General features: G+C 37.4%; 1 protein-coding gene across 1 annotated transcript in view; it reads left to right on the top strand.

The window, feature by feature from the left end:
* Positions 1 to 4,823: 4,823 nt before the first annotated feature.
* The window catches only part of si:ch73-127m5.1 (neurotrypsin), a 33,612-nt gene continuing 12,571 nt past the window's right edge, over positions 4,824 to 25,864 (top strand). Inside the window, exons 1-8 of the mRNA XM_052570417.1 lie at positions 4,824 to 5,175; positions 8,604 to 8,646; positions 15,167 to 15,409; positions 17,227 to 17,365; positions 17,789 to 17,967; positions 20,223 to 20,370; positions 23,483 to 23,661; positions 25,450 to 25,591. Coding sequence (XP_052426377.1) covers positions 5,116 to 5,175; positions 8,604 to 8,646; positions 15,167 to 15,409; positions 17,227 to 17,365; positions 17,789 to 17,967; positions 20,223 to 20,370; positions 23,483 to 23,661; positions 25,450 to 25,591 — 1,133 coding nt within the window. The 5' untranslated portion in view covers positions 4,824 to 5,115. The remainder of the gene's footprint in view (positions 5,176 to 8,603; positions 8,647 to 15,166; positions 15,410 to 17,226; positions 17,366 to 17,788; positions 17,968 to 20,222; positions 20,371 to 23,482; positions 23,662 to 25,449; positions 25,592 to 25,864) is intronic.

Here is a 25,864-nt window from a genome sequence, read left to right as displayed (position 1 = left end):
CTTTGCAGTACAGTATATTTATCAACACTTACTGTTTTCTTGATTGATTTAACTATAAAATCTCCATTATTGGACACAGGATGTAGGTCACTACTAATTTCCTGCACTAGATGGCGGTATTTCTTCTTAAATGGCTTTGGCTCACCCTCTCTAATGATCTTATTATATGCTGCCCATCCCAAAGCTGTAATGTTTATTTGCGTTTTCAGCTAGTTGGACAATTAGTCTTAAGTGCTTATTATTAAAGCCAAACCCATTATCTTGAAAATCTTGCTAGTGGCAGACAGAAAGAGGAGACAAGGGAGCTATTAATGAGAGTAACTCTTTAGAGATGCTTCCATGGTAAGAGAGGTGGTGTCTCACCATTTTTATTGCTGTCTCTTGACACACAGATTTCATATATCTGCCCATTATCTATTGGTCACAACTGAAGTGTCAGCACAGGAGGCGTACAGGGACCAGAGATGGAGAGACGGATGGAATATGTGCTGGAAAAGCACAAATATCTCCTTCTTCAGCAACCTCTACATCAGTGTGTCAGGTCAGATTGACTTATAAATCAAAGGTCTGCCAGGACTCATTACTTATGGCCTTTTTATATGCCAAAGCCATAAATCTCGCATGTTTAACATGCATCAAATTAAAGACTTGGTATGCAATTTTGAACCCGATGTTTTGGGTTATTTTAAAGGAGGGGTTTATTCTTTTTCTTTGATCAGCATACAAAGGCTCTCTGTGGTGCTCTTGTGAGTAAATGCTAAGAGATTTTGAATAAACGGCAGAAAAGAATGCAGTCGAATGGGCATTTGTAATATATGTGCTCTGCCATCTATCTATCTATCTATCTATCTATCTATCTATCTATCTGTCTATCTATCTGTCTATCTATCTGTCTATCTATCTGTCTGTCTGTCTGTCTGTCTGTCTGTCTGTCTGTCTGTCTGTCTGTCTGTCTGTCTGTCTGTCGGTCGGTCGGTCTGTCTGTCTTTCTGTCTGTCTGTCTGTCTGTCTGTCTGTCTGCCTGTCTGTCTGTCTGCCTGTCTGCCTTTTCTATATATCTCAAGCACATTTAACTGGTAATTTCAAAGCCTTAATGGAGCAAATCAGTTTCATTCTCATTCTAAACTTCTTTAATGTGAAACAAGATTGATGTTTGGTACATTAGCAAATGTTGTTGAGATCCTCCATTAACAGAAGCCTCAATAAGGCTGCTCGCATCTTCGACAGCATGCGCCACTTCAAATGCAATTTTACAACAGCATCCAGAGTGCCTGCGGCAGCCAATGCTAAACGTTCTGCTGTTGTCCCACTGCCAAACTCCGGGGAGGGATACGGATCGCGCAAGCCAGGAAGCCTGAATGTTTAAGTATTCAACTCTAAATATTTAAATGAATAAGGAAGTCTGTGTCATGCTGGGAATTTGAAATGAAATTTATAAACGTAGAACACAAAAGGTTTGTCTTCTTTTTTATGTGCTGAATGCTAAATTTGACAATAAACATTACAGAGTTTAATAATGTATATAAAAAAGCTCCAAAATGTGATTCAATAGGACTGGCGTATTAGTTCAGACCTGTCTAAATAAGCCAGACAGCTGATATAAATAACCGACTCTAATATTTCACCTTCATGCTTGACTTTTTGGTGTGATTTGTCACTTGTATTCGTTGTCTGTAAGGTATGGTTCATAAAAAAATGAAAATGCTATCATGATTTATTCAACCAGTAACACTTTAACTGTCAATGAGGAGATACAGTATTTAATCTTTGTTAAGATTCGTTAATAAAATTACAGCTTGTCCATTGTCAGTTCATGTTAGCTCAGGTCCATTAAGTAACATTAACAGATACAATTTTTTATCTTGATAGTTTATTAACTAAGATATAAGTATTAACTAAGATCTAAACTAAGATTAAATGCTTTAGGAGTGTTTTCATAGTTTATGTTAACAAATAGAACTTGTTAAAGTTTACTATTCATCCTTATTCCAAACTAATATTACTTTATTTTTTTCTGTGGAACTTAAAAATAAATATATTAATGCTGCCCTTCACCTTCACAATGAAAGTGAATGGAGACCTGTCATTGTCATTGTCAATTGCCTCAAAAATGACAAATAAGACTTAATGAAATACGTACATATATGTGCATGATCTGGAATATAGCACTTTTATTTTATTCTTGTCATTTTTTTGGTGCATGAGATCCGCTGGTCATCATTCACTTTCATCGTTGGAAAAATATTCTTCAAAATATTATCTTTTGTCTTCATAATACACAACATACGGGTCAACAAATGTTTTTTTTTTTTTTTGTTTGTAACTATTACTGTAATAACTGTTAATAGTATGTGGAGAAGAAAAAAGGAGAGTCTGATTCCTTTCTTTTTTCTTATCTGTTTCCATACCAACTGGGTGGGGATTGGCTGCTTTAGAGGGGGTTAATGGAACTGAGAGCTGATGCCTCTGGGTAATGACAGTTATGATAGTCTAAATCTGTGTGCATGGATTTTTGCGTGGCTGTATAAAAGAAGAAAGACTTTGCAAAGCGCTATGACTCACTGATGTATTTGTTGCCAAGATAAAACATACATCTCTTTTAAAATCATCCTTTTAATGTCATTTATAGACAATAGCACTTTTAGGGACTTTCTCTACCCTCCACCCCCCTTCATGACCCAATTTTACAGAGAGCACAAAGACAATTGTCTCTTAAAAATCCTTAAGTGTGCTGTTAGAGTTGGAGGTACTGCTGGCAGTTTAACCATTGTGTTGCCATGACAACACCACATCCATCAAAGCAGTACACCAGTAAAATGCTTGTTTCCCCCATTACAAACACAGATTATCACGGAGCAGGTGTCTCTGTGGCACAGAGATATAACATGACTGTAAAACACGTCAGTGCCAATGATAAGGTCATGAGTGTAGAAGGAAAAAGGGAGGATTGAGAGGGTAATGTATGCATGCTTGTGTGGGTGCGAAGACTGTGGGTGACTTTGCATGCCACCAGCAGAAGGTCACTCATGCTGGGCTTCCCAGCTGTAGCTTTATTATTATGAGCAAACATGAAGCAGCTAAATCTATTATGCTCTGCTCTATTTGTTTTTATTGAGTAATTGAACTCATGCCATCCCATAAATGCTTAAGAATGATTAGCTGTGGCTGTAGAGTGGATGTAAAATATATCTATCTATATCTATCTATCTATCTATCTATCTATCTATCTATCTATCTATCTATCTATATATATATATATATATATATATGTATATATATATATATATATATATATATATATATATATATATATATATATATATATATATATATATATATATATATATGGTAGAATATTGTTTTTCTTATAGTTTCCATGTGAAACATTGCTCAGATGTTAAGTTTTCTGGAAATATCCATGAGTATGTTAATTATAAAAATTTGTGAAGAAGATTTTCTGTTTTTCCCGTCTAACACCCACACAAAGAATTCATTGTCTTATTTTTCTCCCCTCTAGATCTTTTCTGCAGTTTACAGTGTTACCTCCGCTGGTTTTATTCAAAATCCCTCCGGGTCTTTTCTTTTGTGATGATCCAGACCTCATATTCACCTCTCTACTGTTGCGTGTAAAACAAACATTTGTTGAGGAAAAATAACTTTCTTATGTTTATGCACATTCAGAGGTTAAACATAGAATAATACAAAAATGGAAAAGGGCTTTTAAAATAATCTCCCAACAAAGCGGATTATTAATTATAATGGTTTTTATTCCGTTTAACTTTAACAAAGTGATTAGACAAGCTTTAGGATTGAAACCCCCAGTGTGAAACCAAAATACAAGAGTGGAACAAACAAACTCAATGCATAAAACCCTGGAATATCTAAAAGCCTAAAAAAGACTAAAAAAGGTGTTCTGAGCAAACACACCAGTCCCTGTGACATCTTTTTTTCTCATCAAACAATATATGCCATATTGTAAGTTGCTATTCTCTCAAATCTTAGCATCCAACCTTGCTCTCCCTCCATGGAACATTTAGTTGAGAGATGAAACAAATGGTCTGAACTGGACATTTTCAATGAAATTGATTTGACTCACAAAATCGATCTGAATGATCTCACAACTCGTGACTCAACACTGAACAACAATCAGAGAATAGTTACTCATTTTAGTTCACAACATTCACCTAGAGAGTTTGATTCCTAATCCTAGGGTTGTGGGTTCGAATCTCGGGCCGGCAATACCACGACTTAGGTGCCCTTGAGCAAGGCACCGAACCCTCAACTGCTCATCTGCCCACTGCTCCGTGTGTGTGTGTGTGTTTGTGTGTGTGTGTTCGTGTTCACTGCTCTGTGTGTGTGCACTTCGGATGGGTTAAATGCATAGCAAGAATTCTGAGTATGGGTCACCATACTTGCCTGAATTTCACGTCACTTTCACTTTCACTTTTTCTTTCACACTAATGTATGGCTCAAGTGTATATAAGGTAATAACCATTGTGACTTTTTACACTTTTACAAACTACAATGATAAAAAATGGTGTTTAAAACCTTTTCACTAAGCAAATAAATGTCTCGAATATTTACAAAAAATCAGCAAATAAATAACACATTTAAATAGAAAATCTCACTTATTTCGGTCTGTAGGTCTATTCGCGAAAAATATAGTTGGGCAAAAATAATATTTCTCTATTATTCCACGTAAAAATAACTGTTTATTTAGACACGTTTCAAAAATTGTTATATGTTATTTTTAATTGATCATTATTGCTGCACTGCACTAAGGTAGCAGTGACGTCCAGTTTGTTGGCTGCTGGTTCGTCAGTGCGGCGCGCGCGGGGTGCGTGAGCGCTTGGAGACGTAGCGCTGCGCGTGGGTCGCTACGAGGGGTGTGTGCGTCCGTGACACTACTCCACAACACCGATTAGGCATCATATATCAACCTACGGCGGGTCACGGAGAATCACATCACTCACTCTGGAAACCAACGCTCTTAAACGGCGACCGGGCAATTCTGCCATTCAATCCGTTTGAACAGCGCTCATACGCGAATACACCCTACTCCGGAGGTGGCTTTTAATACCGGACAATGACTCTGACCCATAGCCGGAGATAGGGATGGATCCAAGAGTGTGGAGGATGTTCGCCCTGCTCGGTGTGTTTTCAGTTCTGCTGGAGGTAAGATGCGCCTTTAGGGCTGTTCAGTAATAACGCGGAATAAATATACCTAAACAGCTTTATTAAAATCGCTAACACCATGTTTGCTTTTTGCGTGTACTCATTTGTGTTGCTTTCAGCCACTAAAATTAATGCAGCATGATTTCAAAGTCCGCCTTTTGGCCAAATCTAGTTCAGCATCTTATATCTGTCATTGTGCAATAAAACACTCACATGCTGTTTAATGGATTCAAGCAAAGCCACCTCCCTAACAGAAGAACTGACATGCTGTAGCGAGGAAATGTTGCTTAAATGATACAGGTTAAACATGGAGATGGAAAATTATTAGATGTTAAAATGTGGTTATTTAATAACCTTCTTTTTGTTTTCTTTTACCATTGTAAATGCACAAGGGTCAGAGCTCGCAAACCACAAGGGTTCAAAAATACAACACGTTGACCCATATTCTGCTGTAAGACTAATGAGTTTGATGAGCTTGCTAGAACAAAATGATTGACCCACACACATAATGGTATTCCAGGGGATGTGTAGAATAATTCAGTATTAGGATTGTTTGAAAAGAATGGCTGATTTCTTGGGTAATAGTCCATTTACACTCAGGAGTCTCCAAACTCAGTTCAGCACAGAAGACAAAGAAACAACCAGTTGGGAAAGATTCAGCATAAATGCTTTGAACAAGAGTTTCATTTTTATTGTGGTATAAACCACTCCTAAATGCCTTTTTTTATTTTTATTTTATTTTTTAGCATATCATAAAGACATTTACAGAGAAAGGCATCAGCGTTATTCAACAGCTAGATAATTATACCTTCATCTCAGTTCACTTCCACTACAGAGCTGGAGTACCTTCACATCTGTTTGGGCGGTGAAACAACAGCACTATGGGAAGGAATTAATGAGTAATATGCCTGCCGTGCTCCATTAGAGACTTTATGCTCCTCTTGATTATGAAAATTTTACAGCACCAACAAATCTTTTGAAGGGCTATGCTCATGAGATGGTGTCATACACCGGATTGATTTTATATCAATTCGCAATTAGACTCCTGCGAGACAAAACAGCAGTACATCGGATGTGTGCTATATGCTAGACATCAAGGTTGTTATGTACCTTCTTGTGTTTGCAGCTGTCAGTAAGACACACCTGGTCATATGTTCACTCATCTGTGCGATGCTCCATTACCACAAACTGTTTCTTATAAAAGTGTCATTTGAAATGGACAGCCAATTGGGAGTTTTCTGTTTAAATCTAGGATTTTTTTTTAAATGTATATTTTGCTATTTTAGAGACAGGAACATAAGCAAGGGCAGCATCAGTCTAGCCTCAGTTGCTGCTGTGGAATGAGAATGACAGATGCAATTATGGCCGTAACTGACCTGAGCGTGATGATATGAGCACAAATATCAGAGCGCATAACTGGAGCTTGTTATCTATAATGCAATTAGCTTTGCTGGTGATGCTAAATCCCCAGATCAGTTTGTTGGTCATAAATGAATGAAGTAAATCAATAGCATGTTTTCATCTACCGACATGTTTGAAAAATGACTGTGCAGTGCAGGATAGAAACAAAGGGGTTTTTAAAGGAATAGTTCATCTAAAAATGGGAATTTGCTTGTATTTACTCCCCGTCATGCCATTCAATATGTAGATAAGTTTGTTTCTTCATGGAAACAGATCTTGGGACATTTACCATTACATCAGTTGCTCACCAATGGATCCTCTGCAGTGAATGGGTGCCGTCAGAATGGGAGTCCAAATGACTGATTAAAACAAAACAATAATCCACAAATCCTTTATCCATAATATTACTTTCTGCAGTCTTGTCTAAATCAGATGGAATATGCAACATATCACCGTTTACAAGCGAAAACAGTTCTAAAACAATTACAGTATGTGGGTAGATCTGATGTGAGAGGACTGCAGTGAATGGACTTTTTCACTGGAGGAGGCATTATTATGGATTAGGGAATTTTGGCCAGAAGTGATGATTTAAAGTTAATATCTTAATGATTTTTTTTTTCTTACAAGCATGCAGCTGTTAGCAAGATGTTAATTGATAACTTGTGCATTATTGTGAAGTTTTATCTGTTTGAACTCAGATTCTTCATAGCAATAGTTCATTCAAAAATGAAAAATTAATTTTATTCCAAACCTGTATTGTGTTTTGTTGTTTTGGAACACAAAAGAAGGTTAACAAAATCGCTCTCGTCCATGCAAAGAAAAGGCTTTCAAACTCAAAAAGTGCTCTATACGACTTATGCTGTATATTTTGTAGAAGTCCTCTGAAGCCATAGCTCTGTGAGTGGACTGGAATTTAAGTCACTGAAAATGTTGTATTGAAAGCATTGCTTGACAACCATCAAAACTCACTGTCATTCTATATATATATAAAAAATGCTTGGGCTTTCTGCTAAAAATCACTTCTTTTGTGTTCCACAGAAGAAAGAAAATCATACTAGTCTTGAAAGATATGAGTGTGAGTAAATGATAACAAAATGAGTATTTTTAGGTGAACTATTTCCTGTTTTTTTTTTTTTTTTTGAGAACTATAACGCTATAAAAGATATGTTTAAATATTCGTATGGGTCAGTGATGAGTGCTAGGACAAATTCAGGATTACAAGCTTTATGGTTTCTGATGCTCAGCGAAAAATCAGTTGGGAGAACAGAGTCCAATTGGTTCTGGAAAACTCTTTACAGCCGTTTTCCTGGCTCACTGAAATCGCTCAATGCATTTCAAGTCACAGAAGCAGCTTTAGTTCCTTACTGCTGCCACAATGACACTCTATCAGCAATCCTCAGATTTCTAGGGTGTACTCAACCTTGACAGCCGCCCAAATTTTAGCTGAATGGTTTGCAAACCAGTGCCAGATTTAATTAATGTATTGGTAGCTTGATTTTTCAGCTCAATATTAATAATTGAGAATCTGAACTGAGAACCTCTGCAATGCAAGCATATTGTTTTAGCATTGTTTGCAGTGAAAGTGTTTGTGGAACTGTTAGTGGCATGTAAGGGTGAGTAATTGTGTATTCATCACATATTAATAAGTGCTACATGTGTGATATCAAATTAATACTGTGAAGATCATGTATTTTATTTTGAGCAATTTATTAGGTCTCCTAAAGAAACTTCAACAAATTAATTTCATGATTGTCATGGTTCTTTTAATTAAAAACAAATCACCCATTAAAGCCACTTCATATACAGTATAGTACAGTTAAAATATTAACAGATACAGATGCTCCCCTGTCAGAAGGCAGGCAGAATGGTAGGCAGAAACAGAACGCTCCGCTGTTCAAATGTGTCGCGTCTAAGAAGATAAAACTTCACTTTTCCAGTGAAAGACACTTTAGTGTTCTGAACAAATCAGTTCATAATTCTGTCAGCTTTCTGCATTTGAACTCGTTTCCCCTTTTCCCTCCCTGCAGGTGAATGGTGATGACAGCTATCTGAATGCAGTGCAGAATACAGGTGAGTCAATACGAGTCCTCTCTGTTTTAGATCCCATTTTCACCTGGATTAACATTATTTTCTTATACAGGATCCAAAACATTTTTCATCACTCATAGCACATTCAAAGGTGGTCACAAATGCATGGAAAAAATGGAAACAAATTAATAAATTGTCTGGTGTATGCAGTGTAAGATCATTTGCTTTGCATAAATCTATATGCTAAATTAATACGTTTAAGTGTATATCATAAAGCATTGTGAGTTAATTTAGTACAAGCATAGTACAAAAATAACTCCACATTTTGCTTAAACGCCTTTTGTGATAGATATGTATTTGAGAATATAGTGTGCCATTTTAACATTTGATGTATTTTTATAAAGGAATATTTTTTTCTTGAAGGGCTTGCTTCAGCTATCAAAGCTATGTTCAGGTTCAGGTGTTATTAGGAAGAGAGACATTCTCTTTTTAGAGAACATTTATTGACAAAAATCTCAACAGTCTGAAAAACATGAGTCATCAATATTTTGGTTGAATTTCCCAGAAAAGAAAGACTTTTAAAGAATTTAAAAGCGAATATCATCTAAAGTTCACTTTCATCCTCTTCTAAGAGTACACTAGCATGCACTGTAAATGGCTTTGAAGTACCAAAAGCAACAAAATGTTCATTTCATGCTCTTTAAAGATAACATAGACTTTCATGCATTTACAGAGATGCATGAAAAATTAAAAACAAATACTTGTTAAGGGTTACATTCTAGTATATCTTATTTTATCAATTCTGCCTGTGTTCGTAATAAGCCAATGAGATGGATTTGCGATGGGTTGTCTTATATAAATAATTCATAAATTCCCCTAGAGGTCTAAATTTTGACATTTATACCACATCACTGTGCGCTGGTCGCTGGATATCACCAGTGTGGCTGGTTAATAAGGGCATTCGCCCTATGTTGGTGTCCCATCTTTCTGAACTCTGTCAGATTTCTCCCTCATCTCATTCTCATATACTTTGACAGTGTGAAATTCCTTAGTACCAATCCCAGAGTGCTAATGACTGTCAGCGCTTTGATGTCTCTGCATCAAGACAGATAAACAGCCTGGCCTGGACCAACCAATCAGACGGCTTTATGGTGCCGGCAATGGAAAGGGCTTAGATTGAGCGATTTGGTTTTCACTTCTCAATGAAAACATAAACTGTGCCAGAAGCATCCCTCATACATCAAAAGAAATGGGTCAGCTTATGATTTTATAGTTCCCTTGAAAGTTACGTGGTTAGATTGCTACCTAGATCTATAGGAAACGTGCCACAGTGGTGGTTGGAGATGCTTGGACCAAATAAAGAAAGTTATTTTGATATCCTACGACACAATGTGCAATGATTGCATGCAGGGTCTTTGTTATGCAACACAGAATGTCTGAAGCTTTGTACATGCAGTTGCCATAAGAGACCACATTTCTGTTTTATTTTGCAAAAAAACACCTGCCAATGCTAATGTGAATACCCTGATGCACTCATGTCGCTTCCTGTCACCCATTGGTGCCCCACCATGCATCTGCTCTCACAGTCGCTTAACATGCCAAAGCACGTTATGTGAACCGTATCAAATATTCATTGTGGTGGGGAAATGGATTATTTGGGGAGGGAGAATGAGCTCTCCTATGGTGCAGAGTTGAGAGCGTGTGTGTCCAAGTACACCGTACGGATGCTTTGCGTAAATTGCTTGATTTCTGCTGCCATTCGTTCTGCCAGTGTGCTTCCATTAGCTCGGAGCAGCACAGAGGCTGTCAGTGGCTGAAGGTGAATGAATCCCAGCCAGACAGCTTTTAATACAATGCCCTGCGTTATTTATTTTTCTTCTTCTTATTTCAAGTGATTTCCTTTGCTTATTTTTGCACCCACTCTTAACTGCGTATTGTATAAAAGTTCTATTATATCTAAGCTTTTATCTGATCATTTAGATTTGATTGCCTGTAGGCTTGATGTTTGCTTTTAAAATAGTTTTTTGTTGTGCAGTGGAATTGAAATTCTCTGTGGATGGAAGACATCTTGGTGTTGTCCAAGCTTTGATTGAATCACTTATGTCCTTCAGTTTTGATAGTTGACACATAAGGTCTTATTTTAAATAATTCTTTTAGAAAAAAGCATTAAAACATCACAGAAAAGACTCTCTCAGCCCGTCTTCCTCTTCCGTGCATCTGTGCCAGTCTTTGCTTTCCCAAACAGCTTTGATGTTTCATCCCTCACCTTATGTCAGATCTGTGTGTTTTTGGTTTAGAAAGAAGATGAATGTCGGTATAAGATGATCTCACAAGTGTTGATCTTTCAAGGAATGGCTGTTTGTGAGTGAGCTGGATGTGTTGCATTATCAGACCCATGGTAGAGCATGCATCCTACATGCATCTCTCTCTCTGATTCCCCATTGTTTCCCTTCCCCCAACTTTTTCCATGTTGTAGGAATCATTAACACGTGGGGATCAGCCATTTTTTCTTGCACCGTAATGGAATGGGATCGAAATGTCTGAGCCTTTGCTGAGTAAGCATTGCTGGCTCCTGGTGCTGGTCCTGATGCTCTGACTCTTCTGTTTTACACTCTTTTATTACCCTGACCTTCTCTGTCATTCCTGTTAAAATTCTCTCTGCTTCTTTTTATCACCAAATGTACTATTCCATCATGCAGAAGATGTCTATCTCCTCTGTTCCATTTTATGAAAGGATTTAAATGTCAGACGAATATATCAGTCCTAAAGGGATAGTTAATGCTATCATTATTTACTCATCCTTATATCGTTCCAAACCCGTAATGTTGTTTCTTTCTGTTGAAGAATGGTTTTTAAAGAATCATAATGGAGATTTTGATATAATGTCAGTTTATCATGACCAGGGGGTTGTAAAAAAGAACAAAAAGCATAAAAATGCACCACATGTTCTAAAAACAGTGTCAGAAATGGCACCTATTGTGCAGGCTGCAAGTCAATAACATCAAATGTTTCTTAATGTCATCACATTAAAACTGCATCATAACCAACAAAGGGAGCAACATAAATGAAGATGATTTTAATGTTTATAAAAAATAGGAAATAACTTTAATAGATTACATTTATGGTCTAATTTCTATTTACGTGATAAAAATAAAGATAAATTAGATCAAAGGATCTTGGAAGAAATGTATTACAATTACAATATTAAACCGCTGTTTTCAGCATTGATAATATTTAGAAACGTGTCTTGAGCACCAGTTCTGCATATTTACAATGATTTCTGAAGATAGAATCATGTTTTTTTTAAATATAAATTATGCTTAAAACAAGATGGGTTAAGAAAATAACCTTAATTAAAGAAATATTCTTTGAGAACCAATCTGATTATCTGACACAATTTTGCTTCAAGTAAATAAAACTTGTTTTAAAGGACATTTAGATACTTTACTGTAAAATAAGACAAAATAATTAAAATGAAAATGAATGTAAAGAGCCATCAAATGGATTTTTTTTATTCTGTGGCACTCTCTTTCTACCGGTGAAATATTTTTCAGTTTGTTCCAGACACTTTATCGACAGCATTATGGCTTTTCCTGCCCACACATCTTTATGCATCCAATTAAGCAGAAACGCAAAGAACGATTTCCCTGAGGTTGGCACAACTCTTTCTGAGAGCGCTCTCTGTCATCCTGTTTTAATATGTCTAATTCAGCTCTGCCCTGATTGCAGTGGCTCTGTCTGAGCTTGCAGATGGAGACATCAATCTACTGCTGCTCTTACACGCACTGTTCCTTGGTAATGTATGTTTTTCTGATATCGCTTGAATGCAGACTGCCTGGCTCAGAAAGTGCAGTCGTATGAGTATGCAGACAACGAAGACTGCAAACGTGCCAGCCGTGACTGTGATTAACAGCCTGTTCTTTTTACTGTCAGTGAAGTGTTTTCAAAGGCAAATGGAAGGTTGAGGACCCTTCATATCTACAGGGCTTTCTGGTGACAGGCTGGGAATGACATTCTGCTGAGTCATATAGTGCTGGATTCTGGGATTAAGGAATTGTGGGGATTACGAGAAGCAAAAGATCACAGCCTCTCCATCCTTCCCTGACTGTCTTTGGGTCCAACTCACAACAAAGTTCCTCAAAAATTGCACACAAACATGGAAAATGTGCTGACATCTCTCAGAGGCTTTTTTGTGCAATGTCTGCAGCATTTCACAGTCCATATGGAACTCACCATCTAAACTCTCTATGAGTGCTTCCCATAGTTTTGCTCTCTTCTCCACTGTGTGTTCAGTCATCCGGCGAGAGATGCATCAGCACAGTGCTAAATTCAAACGCTCAAGGCCCCCTTCAGCAAAGTGAAGTTGTTCACACTGTTCAAAAGTTTAGAAGAGCTCCACTAATTATCTTTCCGATACATTATCTAGCCATTCACAGCGTGTATGATGTTGTTATGGGAGAAATGCAATTTGATCCTGATTTTCACTGTGCTACAACCACAAAATTGAGTTAACATAATCGAGTTTGAATTCTGGAAGAAGACCAGCTCTGATTTTCCATCCTGCTACTGTATGTACGATCCAGGCATAATCGTGGGAGGACTTTTACAATCATTTATTCTTCTTTTTTCCTTATGTGCTTAAATATCATCTTAGTGATTTTTCTTTTCACTGCTGCATTTAGCTGCTCACTGGGGGGGGGGGGGGGGGGTTGTTGTAATAAACTCTTCTTTGAACACGATGCATTGTGAAAATAACAGCTATATAAAAATTAGTTTATTTTATTTATTTATTTTTTTGCATTGTTGAGTAGCCCTGCCCACAATGAAATCTCATTGTTTAAAAAATCCTGGTCTATATTAAACATCAAATATACCTAATTTGACTGTGATTGTGCCATGCCACACAGAAATTTTTCTTTCAGATTGGACAGACAAATTACTTGTCACTGGAAGCTTGTCAGTTTGTACCTGCTGGGACTTGTTGTAAGTGACAGTATAATTGCTAGCCATAGTAGATGTCTATCTGCGTATAAAGCCTTGTGATAATTTTAGTTTTGTTCACTGTGGTTCCTTATTCTCTTTATATTCAGAGGTATACCTCTTCACGTTTAGAGGTTGTCCAAAATGCATGTGTTGATGCATCCCTTAAAAGAACCTCCTGCTTGGACTGCATACTGTCAATCAAATTTGTATTGTGTTGTAGAAAATAATAATTTAATCTCAAATTTGAGACAGTGCGTATGCAGAAACACAGTGACATAGTGATTGGTGTATATAGTCTTGCAAATGGGCTTAACCAGCTGTACACTCTAAAAGAAATGTTGGGTTTTTCAACCCAACTTTGTATCAAATATGGACTAACCTAGCCTTTGGGTTACAAATGTAATGTAAAAATGTAACCCAACAGCTAGGTTAGTCCATTGACACAACATTGGGTTGAAACAACCCAGCATTTTTTAGAAAGTAATGTGGAATGGATTATTTATTTCATTATTTCAGAATGTTTTCTGAACATTCAAAAGTTTTGCAGTTTAAAAAAAAAGCATTTCTTCTTGGTGACGCAAACGTTAGAGAATACGTTAAGAGAATTTTCCATTTTAGCATTTTGCAAACATTATGGGAACCATTATCCTTGTTTTATCCCTCGTCCTTTATGCTGGAAAAGGAGGTTGAAAGAGGGATCCAGATGTCCACTTTCTCTCTCTTTTAACTCTCCGGCCCAGGGCTGTGAGGAATCAGTGCTCATGGCTTTGGAGGCGATGTAGAGGCCTAGTTGAGTGTTTCAGAGAGATAAACAAAAGGGCCGCAGTTAGATACAAGATACTGGCAGAAAAGCCATATTGAAAGGGCCGGATCTGCAGCTGATTGGCAATTTATACAACAGGGATTATTATTTTGGACTTTAATGACAAAAGGGGTTTTGGTAGATAGTGAGCACTCTTGGAACTAAACTTACATTTTTTTTTGCATGCATGCATGCAGACTAACAGTTACTTCTTCAAATGTCACAAAATTTGCTAAATAAATCAGACATAGAGCTTTTCAGATTGACATTTTTTTTTTTTTTCACTGGCAGTATGTTTTGTTACTTTGGTAGACAGGGGTCTGTTTTTTTTTTTCAGTCTGACCAGGAAAAACACATGAAATACAATACAAGTCTTTTTTCATTAAGAAGTTAATTCATCCTAAAATAGGGTAAAAATTTTTTTATATATATATAATTAAGTGTATAATAATATAACATTCACTTTATTGTGAGCAGTGAATGAGTGGAATCAGTGGTTTTGAATACATTTAATTGTACAACAAAATTTTCCCTTTTTTCTGTTGTTTTATTTCCACACTGACTGTTTCTTTTTGGTTGTTGAATGAGAAATTATCTTGGCATCCTGCTGACTCACACTGTAGATGTAGATACACTAGATATTGACCACTGTCTGAATAAATGAATCAGACATCATCACTTGAAAAATGCCAGTGTGAACAGTCAGCCTAAAAGATGGGATTAAAAATATAAATCGGATTTATGCACAGTATAAAATCTTTTTTCTCCCGCCCTCAGTTCCTCTGTCCTGCTCCGAGGGCTTCACTGAGCTGGGTTATTACAATGGCACCGTTTCTCAGACCGACTCGGGTTCACCCTGTCTAAAGTGGACCGAATTCCCAGATTACATGCAGCAGTATCCAGGCAGGGGTCTTGGAGAGCACAATTTTTGTCGAAATCCTGACCGTGAGTCCAACCCATGGTGCTTTTTCAGACAGAGCTCAGGGGCCATTGGCTGGGCCTACTGCGACTGCCACCAAGGTGAGTACTACGGTGTTTCATTAAAAGTCTGCTATGTTCAACTAGTGAGTTAATTCAAAAAGTATTTTGTATCATATCATTGTTTTATAATATTCCTTAAGGCAGCATCCCACTTGCCAAGTCAAAGCAGCTTTTATTTTATTTCATTTTTATAAATTTTCTCTGTGAGATCTATCACAATCACTGATAATCTTTGGTATGAAGAGCAATCTACAGTTTCCTTTCATAGATTGTTTTGGCAAATCAATGTGAAACTCGCCAAAATAACAACAGAAGTAACAGCATTTCAATTCTAGCGTTTGAATCCCTTCAGGTTTCGCTGCAGATTATTCATGTACAGCGTCTGTGAAAAAAAAAAGTACATTCAATAAACAACCCTCACTGTTTTATTTTATTCATTTTAGTGTCTGAGAATTCTAGAAAAACACATTCAGTGTTTGCAATATGCGGCTTTGCGTCTGCTGAGAAAAAAAGTTTGGGTCAGATCCATTAACTCATCAGGGAGTTGAATCTCTGGGGCTGTTAACGCTTCCCGCAGAGAGAGAAACACAGGCGCTTATGACTGAAAATCAGCTAGTGGGACGACAGCCTTAGATGTTAGAATATACAGATGATAAATATGTGATCTAATACCTCTTTGTGTACTGTTGTCCTACTTTCTTTTCCATCTCTTGGAAGAATGTTTTGCATCAACTTTATATTTAGAAATCAATGGTTGACATTCTTGTAAAGAATATTCTGTATACTGTATATCTCAGGAAAATTAGAAAAGGTTTATTCGTAAAGAAAGAAGAAGCTTGTGTAAAAAGCATCTTGGTTTGCAGTTGAGACAAAGGGCGACTGTGACTGTTAAGTAGGACATGCTCCTGGATCAACATTCTGTTCCTGTTATCAACCAATCGCGTATTACTGTTAGGTTTAGGGCTGGGATTAGAGGCATGAATAAATTGATGAGAACAAAGTTTTGGATCATAATTTTCCTCTGATTTTAGGAGCTTATGCTAATGATCTGAAAAAACTAATTGCACCCCTAATAAAACTGTATGGTTCATCTCTGTAAAGAAGATGTACTGTTAATTTCCATGTTCAAATTCAGTTCTCAGAAAGATAAAATGATATATAAATACAGAACGAACCATGCATTTTGGTTAGTTTTATAAATAAAAAAATATCAAAATCTCACAATTTTTGCTATCCTTCCTGTAAAGAATATAAAAACTGACCTTGTCTTTTCAGTAAGATTTTATAATTTACAGTTAACCCTTAGTAAGATTTAGAAAATAGTGAGGAGATAAGAATGCTGGTTGTAAATAAGTTTATTTAGGGGTTTTCTTGGAAGTGGTCTATTGGACCAGTGCTGTAAGCAACCACCCTGACCTCATTCATACAGATATCAGTAAGCTAAAAAGAATCACTGAGAACAACAGCTTAATAATAAGTCTTAAGTCGCTGGGTATATTTGTAGCAATAGCCAAAAATACATTGTATGGGTCAAAAATTTTCTTTTATGCTAAAAATCATGAGTAATAATCATGTTTCATGAAGATATTTTGTAAATTTCCAGTCGTACAAATATCAAAACTTAATTTTTGATTAGGAATATTCATTGCTAAAAACTTCGTCTGGACAACTTCAAAGGGGATTTTCTCAATATTTATATTTTTTGCACCCTCCGATATCTCAGCCAAATATTGTCCAGTCCTAATAATACGTACATCAATGAAAAGCTTATTTATTCAGCATGCAGATGATGTATAAATCTCAATGTAAAAAAAACTGACACTTAAGACATATGTATTTATCTCACACTTGTTCAGGAGCAGTAAGGTTAGCGGGAGGTTCATCCTCAAAGAGTGGGCGACTGGAGGTCTACCTGAATGGCCAGTGGGGGTCGGTTTGTGACACACACTGGACAGACCGGGATGCCAGTGTGGTTTGCCGACAGCTTGGACTGAGGTACGGTTATTTCTAATAAGGGCTGTCAATTTAAAATATTAATTTAGTATAAAGAGAATGTGAATAATGATGCATCGACTGAAACACAAGGTGATGTTTGAATTATGTTTTTATTTGCAATTCATTTGAGTAATTACCGGTAGTAATGTAATTAATTTGATCAAATTCAACCTTACTTTATTTGACAGTCTGTGAGTATCAGATCAGATTTTTGATATTTCTGATATTTATGGATCTGTGGCTCTCAGTGTGGTCAAAGCAGGGTTACATTTCAGCGATTCATTAAAATTCACAGTGTCTTAATTTTTACTATATCTATTTTTGATTTAGCCTTTGTTAAATCATCTAAAAGTGAGTGGGAAGCCTCACGTCTCTGAATAGTGAAGGAGATAACTTCTTAATATTTCTTTCTGTTTGTTGTAGTGAGATTGGCACGGCTCTCCAGCACTCATATTTTGGCCCCGGCTCCGGGCTTTTTCACTACGCCCGCCTCGGCTGCCGCGGTGATGAGAAATCCCTGCTGGAGTGCAGGAGCAGGAAGTTTGTTACGAGTGACTGTAACCATGGAAACGAGGCCGGAGTGGTGTGCGCACCACCTGAAGGTCAGTGTGCTTTTCTGTGAGAGTGAAGATAATGACCTTTTAAGTGACACGTGAAATAAACACTCCTGCATTTAGATGCCCTCGCAAAACCATTGAGCTGCTGTGGAACAGAAACAGTTATTTTAAATAGCTTACAGAGATCATCAGGGTTATTTCAAGTCTGGTTTCTAGAATTCAGTTTCCGCCTCTGTGTCTGCATCCTAAGTGAATGCCGCAATACGCAACTAAGATTGCTCCCATTATAATCAACAAAGCTGTCTACAAGTGCTTATAATGTGAGCGACTTGTTTCATGATGTGTCGCGCTGCACCTCGTTGCTTGCTTGCAGTGCAGACTGGGTTTAAAACCTGCTAATTAAATTACATTCATTTGCAGTTTTAGATGTTCAATTACTCTTTTTTTTATAATCTTGACGTAAAGCATTACAGTATCAAAATAATGCAATCATTGATTGATAAAATTCTATAAACAAATCCCCTTAATTTTGTCTTATGCTTTCAGCTGCTGATATGAGTAGACTATTCTCAGCTCTATACAAAAGATGATTCAAGGGGACTATTCAAAACAATTCCACAGATTTTTACAGTGGCCCAGTAGTGCAAAACACAACGCAATCTCCACAACACAATAGAAACAAGCCGCAACACAACAAAATCTACATAACACAATGGAAACAAGCTGCAGCACAACTAAATTAGCACAGCACAATGGAAACGAGCCTCACCACAACGAAATTAGCACAACACAACAGAAAAAAGCTGCAACAAAGCTAAATTAGCACAACACAAAGGATCAAGCCGCCACAAAACAAATCAACACAATGGAAACAAGCCGGAGCACAACAAAATTAGCACAACACAACCGAAATAAGCTGCAACAAAGCTAAATTAGCACAACACAAAGGATCAAGCCGCCACAAAACAAAACAACACTATGGAAACAAACCGGAACACAACAAAATTAGCATAACACAAAAGAAATAAGCTGCAACACTACAAATAAGGCAAAAAACACTGGAAACAAGACTCAACACAACAAAATTAGCACAACACAAAGGAACCAACACAACAACACACAAAAATTAGCACAGCAACATTACTGGGCCACCTTAGATTTTGCCCTAAAACAGCATTGAAGATCTAAAAAAGTGTCTGGATCTGCTCATGACTTGTGACACTATGATTTTGCTGTAATTGTCTATTTCTGCACATTTTACTCTAAAGCCGTTATTATTTATTCCCTTCTCACTCTGCATTTTCTAAAAGTGGCCCTCGAGCGACATCATTTGAGTATGTCTAATCTACATGAATACTAGGACAGAAAACCACAGGGTGTGTGATGGAACATCATGAGGATGATTTTATGTTATCTTTGAATTGCCGTTATTGCTGCTTATATTGTCAATTCATATTGACTTATTAAATTGGTGCTTACTGAGATTAGAAATTTTAATGAAACATTTCAGTGGGGCTTATACTTTCTTTGGTGGAATCAAAGGAGCCATACTTTCTTTTGTAGAAAGTAACAAATGGGGGGAAAAAACAAGAAAAGAGGTTAAAAAGCAAATTAATGGCGTCTGAACTCATGATTGCCTGCTGAGAGCTATATTGAAGACACAATCTGAGGACACATGGACAGATGTGCACTGTGCTGGGTTACCAGGACAGCAAATTATGTATAATAGTCTTTCAACTGAAAAAATGGCTGCATATAATGTGTTCCTGATATGAATTATTATTTTCATATATGAAATATTAGCAGCAATTGTGCATGTATCTGATTGTAGTGCGTGGTTTTGAGGAGCCAACACATTACCAATTGTTCATTGTACATAATTATAATGATTAAAATTATATAATTGCATAGAAACCAACAATATGCAAATACACTTACACTTTTGTTCAAAATGTCTGGAGGTGAGTAAGATTTCGAAATGTTTTTCAAAGGAGTACCTTGCGCTCATTAAGAGTGAATATATTTGATTGAAAATACAGTCAAAAATATACAGTAATAATAATACTTTTATTTTCATAATTATATGGTTAGTTGTATTTGCATACATTTTTCCACTGCCATCTATGGCCCTATTAGAGAAGACCTGCAACCCTCTAGTTAAAAATTGTTGGATTATCTCATACACACAGAGAGAGAGAGAGAGAGAGAGAGAGAGTATTGCATGCAGTACATTTTGGTTGTCACTACATTTATTGATGTGTTTGTGGCTTTGGGTCATGATTCCTGGTTTGCTTGCTCAGGTAATGGACCACCGCTGCGGTTGGTCGGTGGGGAGGAGGACTTTGAGGGACGAGTTGAGGTCTTCCATGATGGGCGCTGGGGGACCATTTGCGATGATCAGTGGGATGACATGGATGCTGAGGTGGTCTGCAGGCAGCTCGGACTGGGGTGAGTCCAATGTAGAACTAATACATCAAATACTCATTGTACACACCCTGTCATAAATATACAGTGGATGGTTTCAGAGTAATACATCATACTTTTAACTCCTATGTTTTCTAAAATGCCTTTTGCAAATATCTTGGCAAGGTTTTAAAGAACCAGTAGCACATTTTGTCTCTTGTGACGTATTTTCGTTCCTGAGTGCTCTTATCTCGATGAGAGGACGATTGAATTATTTATTTTGCGCTGTTGTATTTTTTGCTCTCATACACCATCTCTATCATGTCAATGTAACAGTTGTAGAGAATAAAGACTGTGAGATGGCACATGAGCGCAGCCTCGCGCCACTGCTGCAGAGATGATATGCATGACTTCAGTTACTGCAGCATTAAAACAACTGAATAATGTGTTTGTCGGTTATAGTTAGAACATCTTAGCTTTCAAACCGAATCTGTTGTAAGCATTATCTGTGTATTTCTTTGTGTGATACTGTACTCAGTCATTCCCAGGGCCTCCTGAATTTCCTCCGATGATAAAAAGGGGGTTAAGGCTGGTCAGCACCTGGATGGGAGATCACCTGGGAAGTTTAAGATTAAGGCTGCTGCTGAAGAGGTGTTAGTGAGGCCAGCAGATGCTGCTCACCCTGAGCTCTTTGTTGGTCCTAATGACCTACAACAGTGATGGGGACAGAGTTCAGCAAAAAGGCACTGTATTTCTGATAAGATGTTAAATTGAGGTTATGACTGTGTTATGACTGGCCTGTAAAAATCCCAGTTGCGTTTCTTGAAAAAAGAGTAGGGATGTAACACTGGTGTCTTGACCAGAGATAGGTGCAACAAAATAATATTTAGGACTCTGTTCGATTATTATATTAATTTACATATGTACCTTAAGTCAAGTGACCTTTATTTATATAGCGCTTTTAACAATATAAATTATGTCAAAGCAGCTTTATAGTACCAAATAGGAAAATAGCGTGTCAGTGCAAAAGGACAACAGTAAACACTCAATTTTCAGTTAAAGGCAGTTCATCATTGAATTCAGTGATGTTATTGTCCAACTCAGTTAAGATTAAATAGTATCTGTGCTATCTAGTCGACAGTATCGTTGGAAATTAAGGTTCCCCCAGCTTAGCAAACCAGAGGCAACATTCTTCTTACGATGTGACAAGTACATCGGTGTTATGGGAAATGTTTGCGTATCCGGTTGAGCTAATTAATGCAACCTAACAATACTAATGGATTTGAATTATAGAAATGTGTAAGTGTGTTATGTGTAAGACAGGTTAAAGAGATGGGTCTTTAATCTAGATTTAAACTGACAGAGTGTGTCTGCCTCCTGAACAGAGTTAGGTGGATTATTCCAGAGTTTAAGCACTAAATAGGAAAAGGATCTCCCGCCGCAGTTGATTTTGATATTATAGGTATTATCAAATTGCCAGAGTTTTGGAAGCGCAGCGGACGTGGAGGATTATAATACGATAAGAGCTTGCTCAAGTACTGAGGTGCTAAAACATTCAGGGCTTTATAAGTAATTAGCAAGATTTGGAAATCTATACAATGTTTAATATGGTGCCAGTACTGTGTTGACAGAATTGGGCTAATATGGTCATACTTCCTGGTTCTAGTAAGAACTCTAGCTGCTGCATTTTGGATCAGCTGGAGTTTGTTTATTAAGCGTGCATTTCAGTATTCGGTATCAATACCAGTGAAAATCCACTGTTCTTGGTACCAATTTCGGTACCAAAGCACAACACAAAAACATGCTATACTTTCATTTAATCCAAACTGTGTACATATTTAATTGTAAAGGGCTTTTGTTAACCTTCTAGAGCTATTCAACAAAGAATAATATCTAAGTTAGATAAAAAATAAATAAAAAAGCCCAGAACTGCTTTTCGGACTGACATGACACAAACAATGTTAACCATTTGTAAATTTTCTAACACACGCATTTTAGATTCACAATTAATTTAAAAGCCTCTGGTGTGTAAAAATAGTAAATATCATGTCCTCCTGTTTTTTTTTTACCCTAATAAAAATTATAGGAGCATTAAATAGTTAATCTATTTACATATATGTTAAACTTAATTCTAATGCTCATTATATTAGTGTTAGTTGCGCTTATGCTAACTACTTTAATAACTGCATTAATTTCAATATGACCTTCAAATAAAAATATTGAATAATATTCATAACAGAAGCAGTGTTTCTCAGAGACTTTTTGCATATATGCAGATTGCTTCTTTGCTCTTCGCCCTCTCGCGGCTGTAGACGGTAATGTTTTAACTTTAACTTCAATGGTAAACAGGGAGAGCAAGCGACAGTGCAGTCAATCGCTTCTGTCTTATTGTCGTTCTGAGCTCATTCTTCACTCGTTTTAAAAAAAAACTTTCGCTCCCAGCAACATTTTTAATTGTAGCTAAACGTCTAGCATCCTTGTCTTTCTTTAACCTTCTTTTTGCAAAACCACTCCATTGACGTCTGTCCATTTTGATTCATTTTCTGTAGCCGTTAAAAAAATGACACATTTGCGCGTACTTGTTGTGGACCAACTCAACTCAGACAGGGACGGAAGGGGGGGACTGACTGATAGTGGTCATGTAATATTTATTTATTTATAATTTATTATTATTATTATTGTTGCTAAGTTAGTGTTCATAAACAAGTTATATATGGTCTTTTAAGAATTTCAAGTTAATAATAAAACAATTTACGAAAAATATTTTTAAAGCTTGAGTCATGTGGTGCCCCCTTAGTTGTTGTGAATGGTTGGTGCCCCTGGGCACTGGCCCAAGTGCCCTTATGGATAATCCGGCTCTGGCTCAATAATCTTGACTAATTAAACTAATTGAGAAATGAGTTGGGATTTCACTGCATTTATTTTGGTAAAGCTTTTTTGTGGTTTCAGGGTGATGTGCAATAACTGGTGGGTACATTTCTCCATTTCCTATGAATTATTGATGTTCCCTTATCCCCTATGTTGTTGCAGTACCCTTCGGACTGAACATGTTTGCTCTCTTTGGATTTGAATCGTACTTAAGATGACAAAGGTCCACTTTACAGGGCACTTATATCTCCTCTGACTGTATATACTGTATGTCTTTGCGTGTGTCCAGGGGCATCCCTAAAGCCTGGTCATGGGCTCATTTCGGGCAGGGCAGTGGGGCGATCCAGTTGGATGCAGTACAGTGCACAGGCAATGAGCTATCTCTGGATGAGTGCCGTCACAGTGGATGGGAACAACACAACTGTGACCATATGGAAGATGCTGGGGTGTCATGCAATCCCTATACAGGTCTCATTCTATACACAGACACACACATACAAACATGACAGCCTCAGTTCTTTGGAATACCTGAATCTGATTGGTCTTTCACAATATTCTGTGACATTTACCCTAATAAAGTTAGTTTTCCCTAGCAAACAGTTTTCTGCATTATGTATCACTCCTTGTTCTCTGTGTTCTCACATTAAAAAATAATTATATTGACTCTAATCAATATTTCATGTCCACTTATTATTTATCTGGTAAGTAGACATGTACACTGAACAGAATTATAAATGCAACACTTTTGTTTTTGTCCCCATTTTTCATGAGCTGAACTAAAAGATCTAAGACTTTTTCTATGTTCACAAAAGGCCTATTTCTCTCAAATATTGTCCACAAATCTGTCTAAATCTGTGTTAATGAGCACTTCTCCTTTGCCGAGATAATACATCCACCTCACAGGTGTTACATATCAAGATGCTGATTAGACAGCATGATTATTGCACAGGTGTACCTTAGGCTGGCCACTGTAAAAGGCCACTCTAAAATGTGCATCACACAGCACAATGCCACAGATGTTGCAAGTTTTGAGGGAGTGTGCAGTTGGCATGCCAACTGCAGGAATGTCCACCAGAGCTGTTGCCTGTGAACTGAATATTCATTTCTCTACCATAAGCCGTCTCCAAAGGCGTTTCAGAGAATATTGCAGTACATCCAACCGGCCTCACAACCGCAGACCCCATGTAACCACACCAGTGCAGGATCTCCTCATCCAGCATCTTTACCTCCAAGATCGTCCGAGACTAGCCACCCGGACAGCTGCTGCAACAATCGGTTTGCATAACCAAATACTTTCTGCACAAACGGTCAGAAACTGTCTCAGGGAAGCTCATCTGCATGCTCATCATCGGGGTCTCATTGGCGGTCAGGTTATGGTATGGGCAGGCGTATGTTATGGACAACGAATGCAGGTGCATTTTGTTGATTGCATTTCGAATGCACAGAGATGCCGTGATGAGATCCTAAGGCCCCATGTTGTGCCATTCATCCACGACTATCACCTCATGTTGCAGCTTGTTAATGCATCGCCCCATGTTGCAATGATCTGTACTCAATTCCTGGAAGCTGAAAACATCCCAGTTCTTGCATGGCCAGCATACTCACCGGACATGTTACCCATTGAGCATGTTTGGGAAGCTCTGGACTGTTCCAGTTCCTGCCAATATCCAGCAACTTCGCACAGCCATTGAAGAGGAGTGGACCAACATTCCACAGGCCACAATCAACAACCTGATCAACTCTTTGCGAAGAAGATGCGTTGCACTGTGTGAGGCAAATGTTGGTCACACCAGATACTGACTGTTTTTTGGACCCCCTCCCAGAACCCCCAAAACAGTAAAACTGCACATTTTAGAGTGGCCTTTTATTGTGACCAGCCTAAGGCACACCTGTGCAATAATCATGCTGTCTAATCAGCATCTTGATATGCCACACCTGTGAGGTGGATGGATTATCTCGGCAAAGGAGAATTGCTCACTGACACAGATTTAGACAGATTTGTGAACAATATTTGAGAGAAATAGGCCTTTTGTGAACATAGAAAAAGTATTATATATTTGAGTTCAGCTCATGAAAAATGAGGGCAAAACAAAAGTGTTTATAATTTTGTTTATGATTTACAGCAAGCAGGTTTTATGGAAAAATAAAGCCCTTCAGGATAACATAAAACTTTGTTTCAGTTACTACTTCCATTGGCAATAGAGAAACTGTGAGAGAAAATGTGTGTATATCGTTTGTGTTTGCATATGCATTCAGATGGCGTGGTGAGACTGGTAGATGGTGATAACCCATGGGAAGGTCGTCTGGAAGTATATCACTCCGGGGACTGGGGCACGGTGTGTGATGACAGCTGGACGGAGCAGCATGCACAGGTGGTCTGCAGACAGCTGGGATTCAGGTGCTATTCTTTCATCCTGTCGGTAGTTGTGTATATACATTAGATATATTACTTAAAACTGAAGAATGATATGTCAGAAAAAATAGAATTTTTGGTGATACTTTTTTTTCAAGATTCTTTGATGAATAGAAAGTTCAGAAAACAGTCTGCTAAAATTGACAAGATTTGTGCATGTGACAGTTACAGTTCTCCACAGAGAATAGATCAACTTTAGCCTACATGTTTTTATACATGCAAACCTTAGGTACATTAATGCCTTGAATTAGGAACTTA

This window comes from Carassius gibelio, chromosome B12 (genome assembly GCF_023724105.1).
Source record: "Carassius gibelio isolate Cgi1373 ecotype wild population from Czech Republic chromosome B12, carGib1.2-hapl.c, whole genome shotgun sequence".
Lineage (NCBI taxonomy): Eukaryota > Metazoa > Chordata > Actinopteri > Cypriniformes > Cyprinidae > Carassius > Carassius gibelio.
This window is presented reverse-complemented; position numbering and strand designations above follow the sequence as displayed.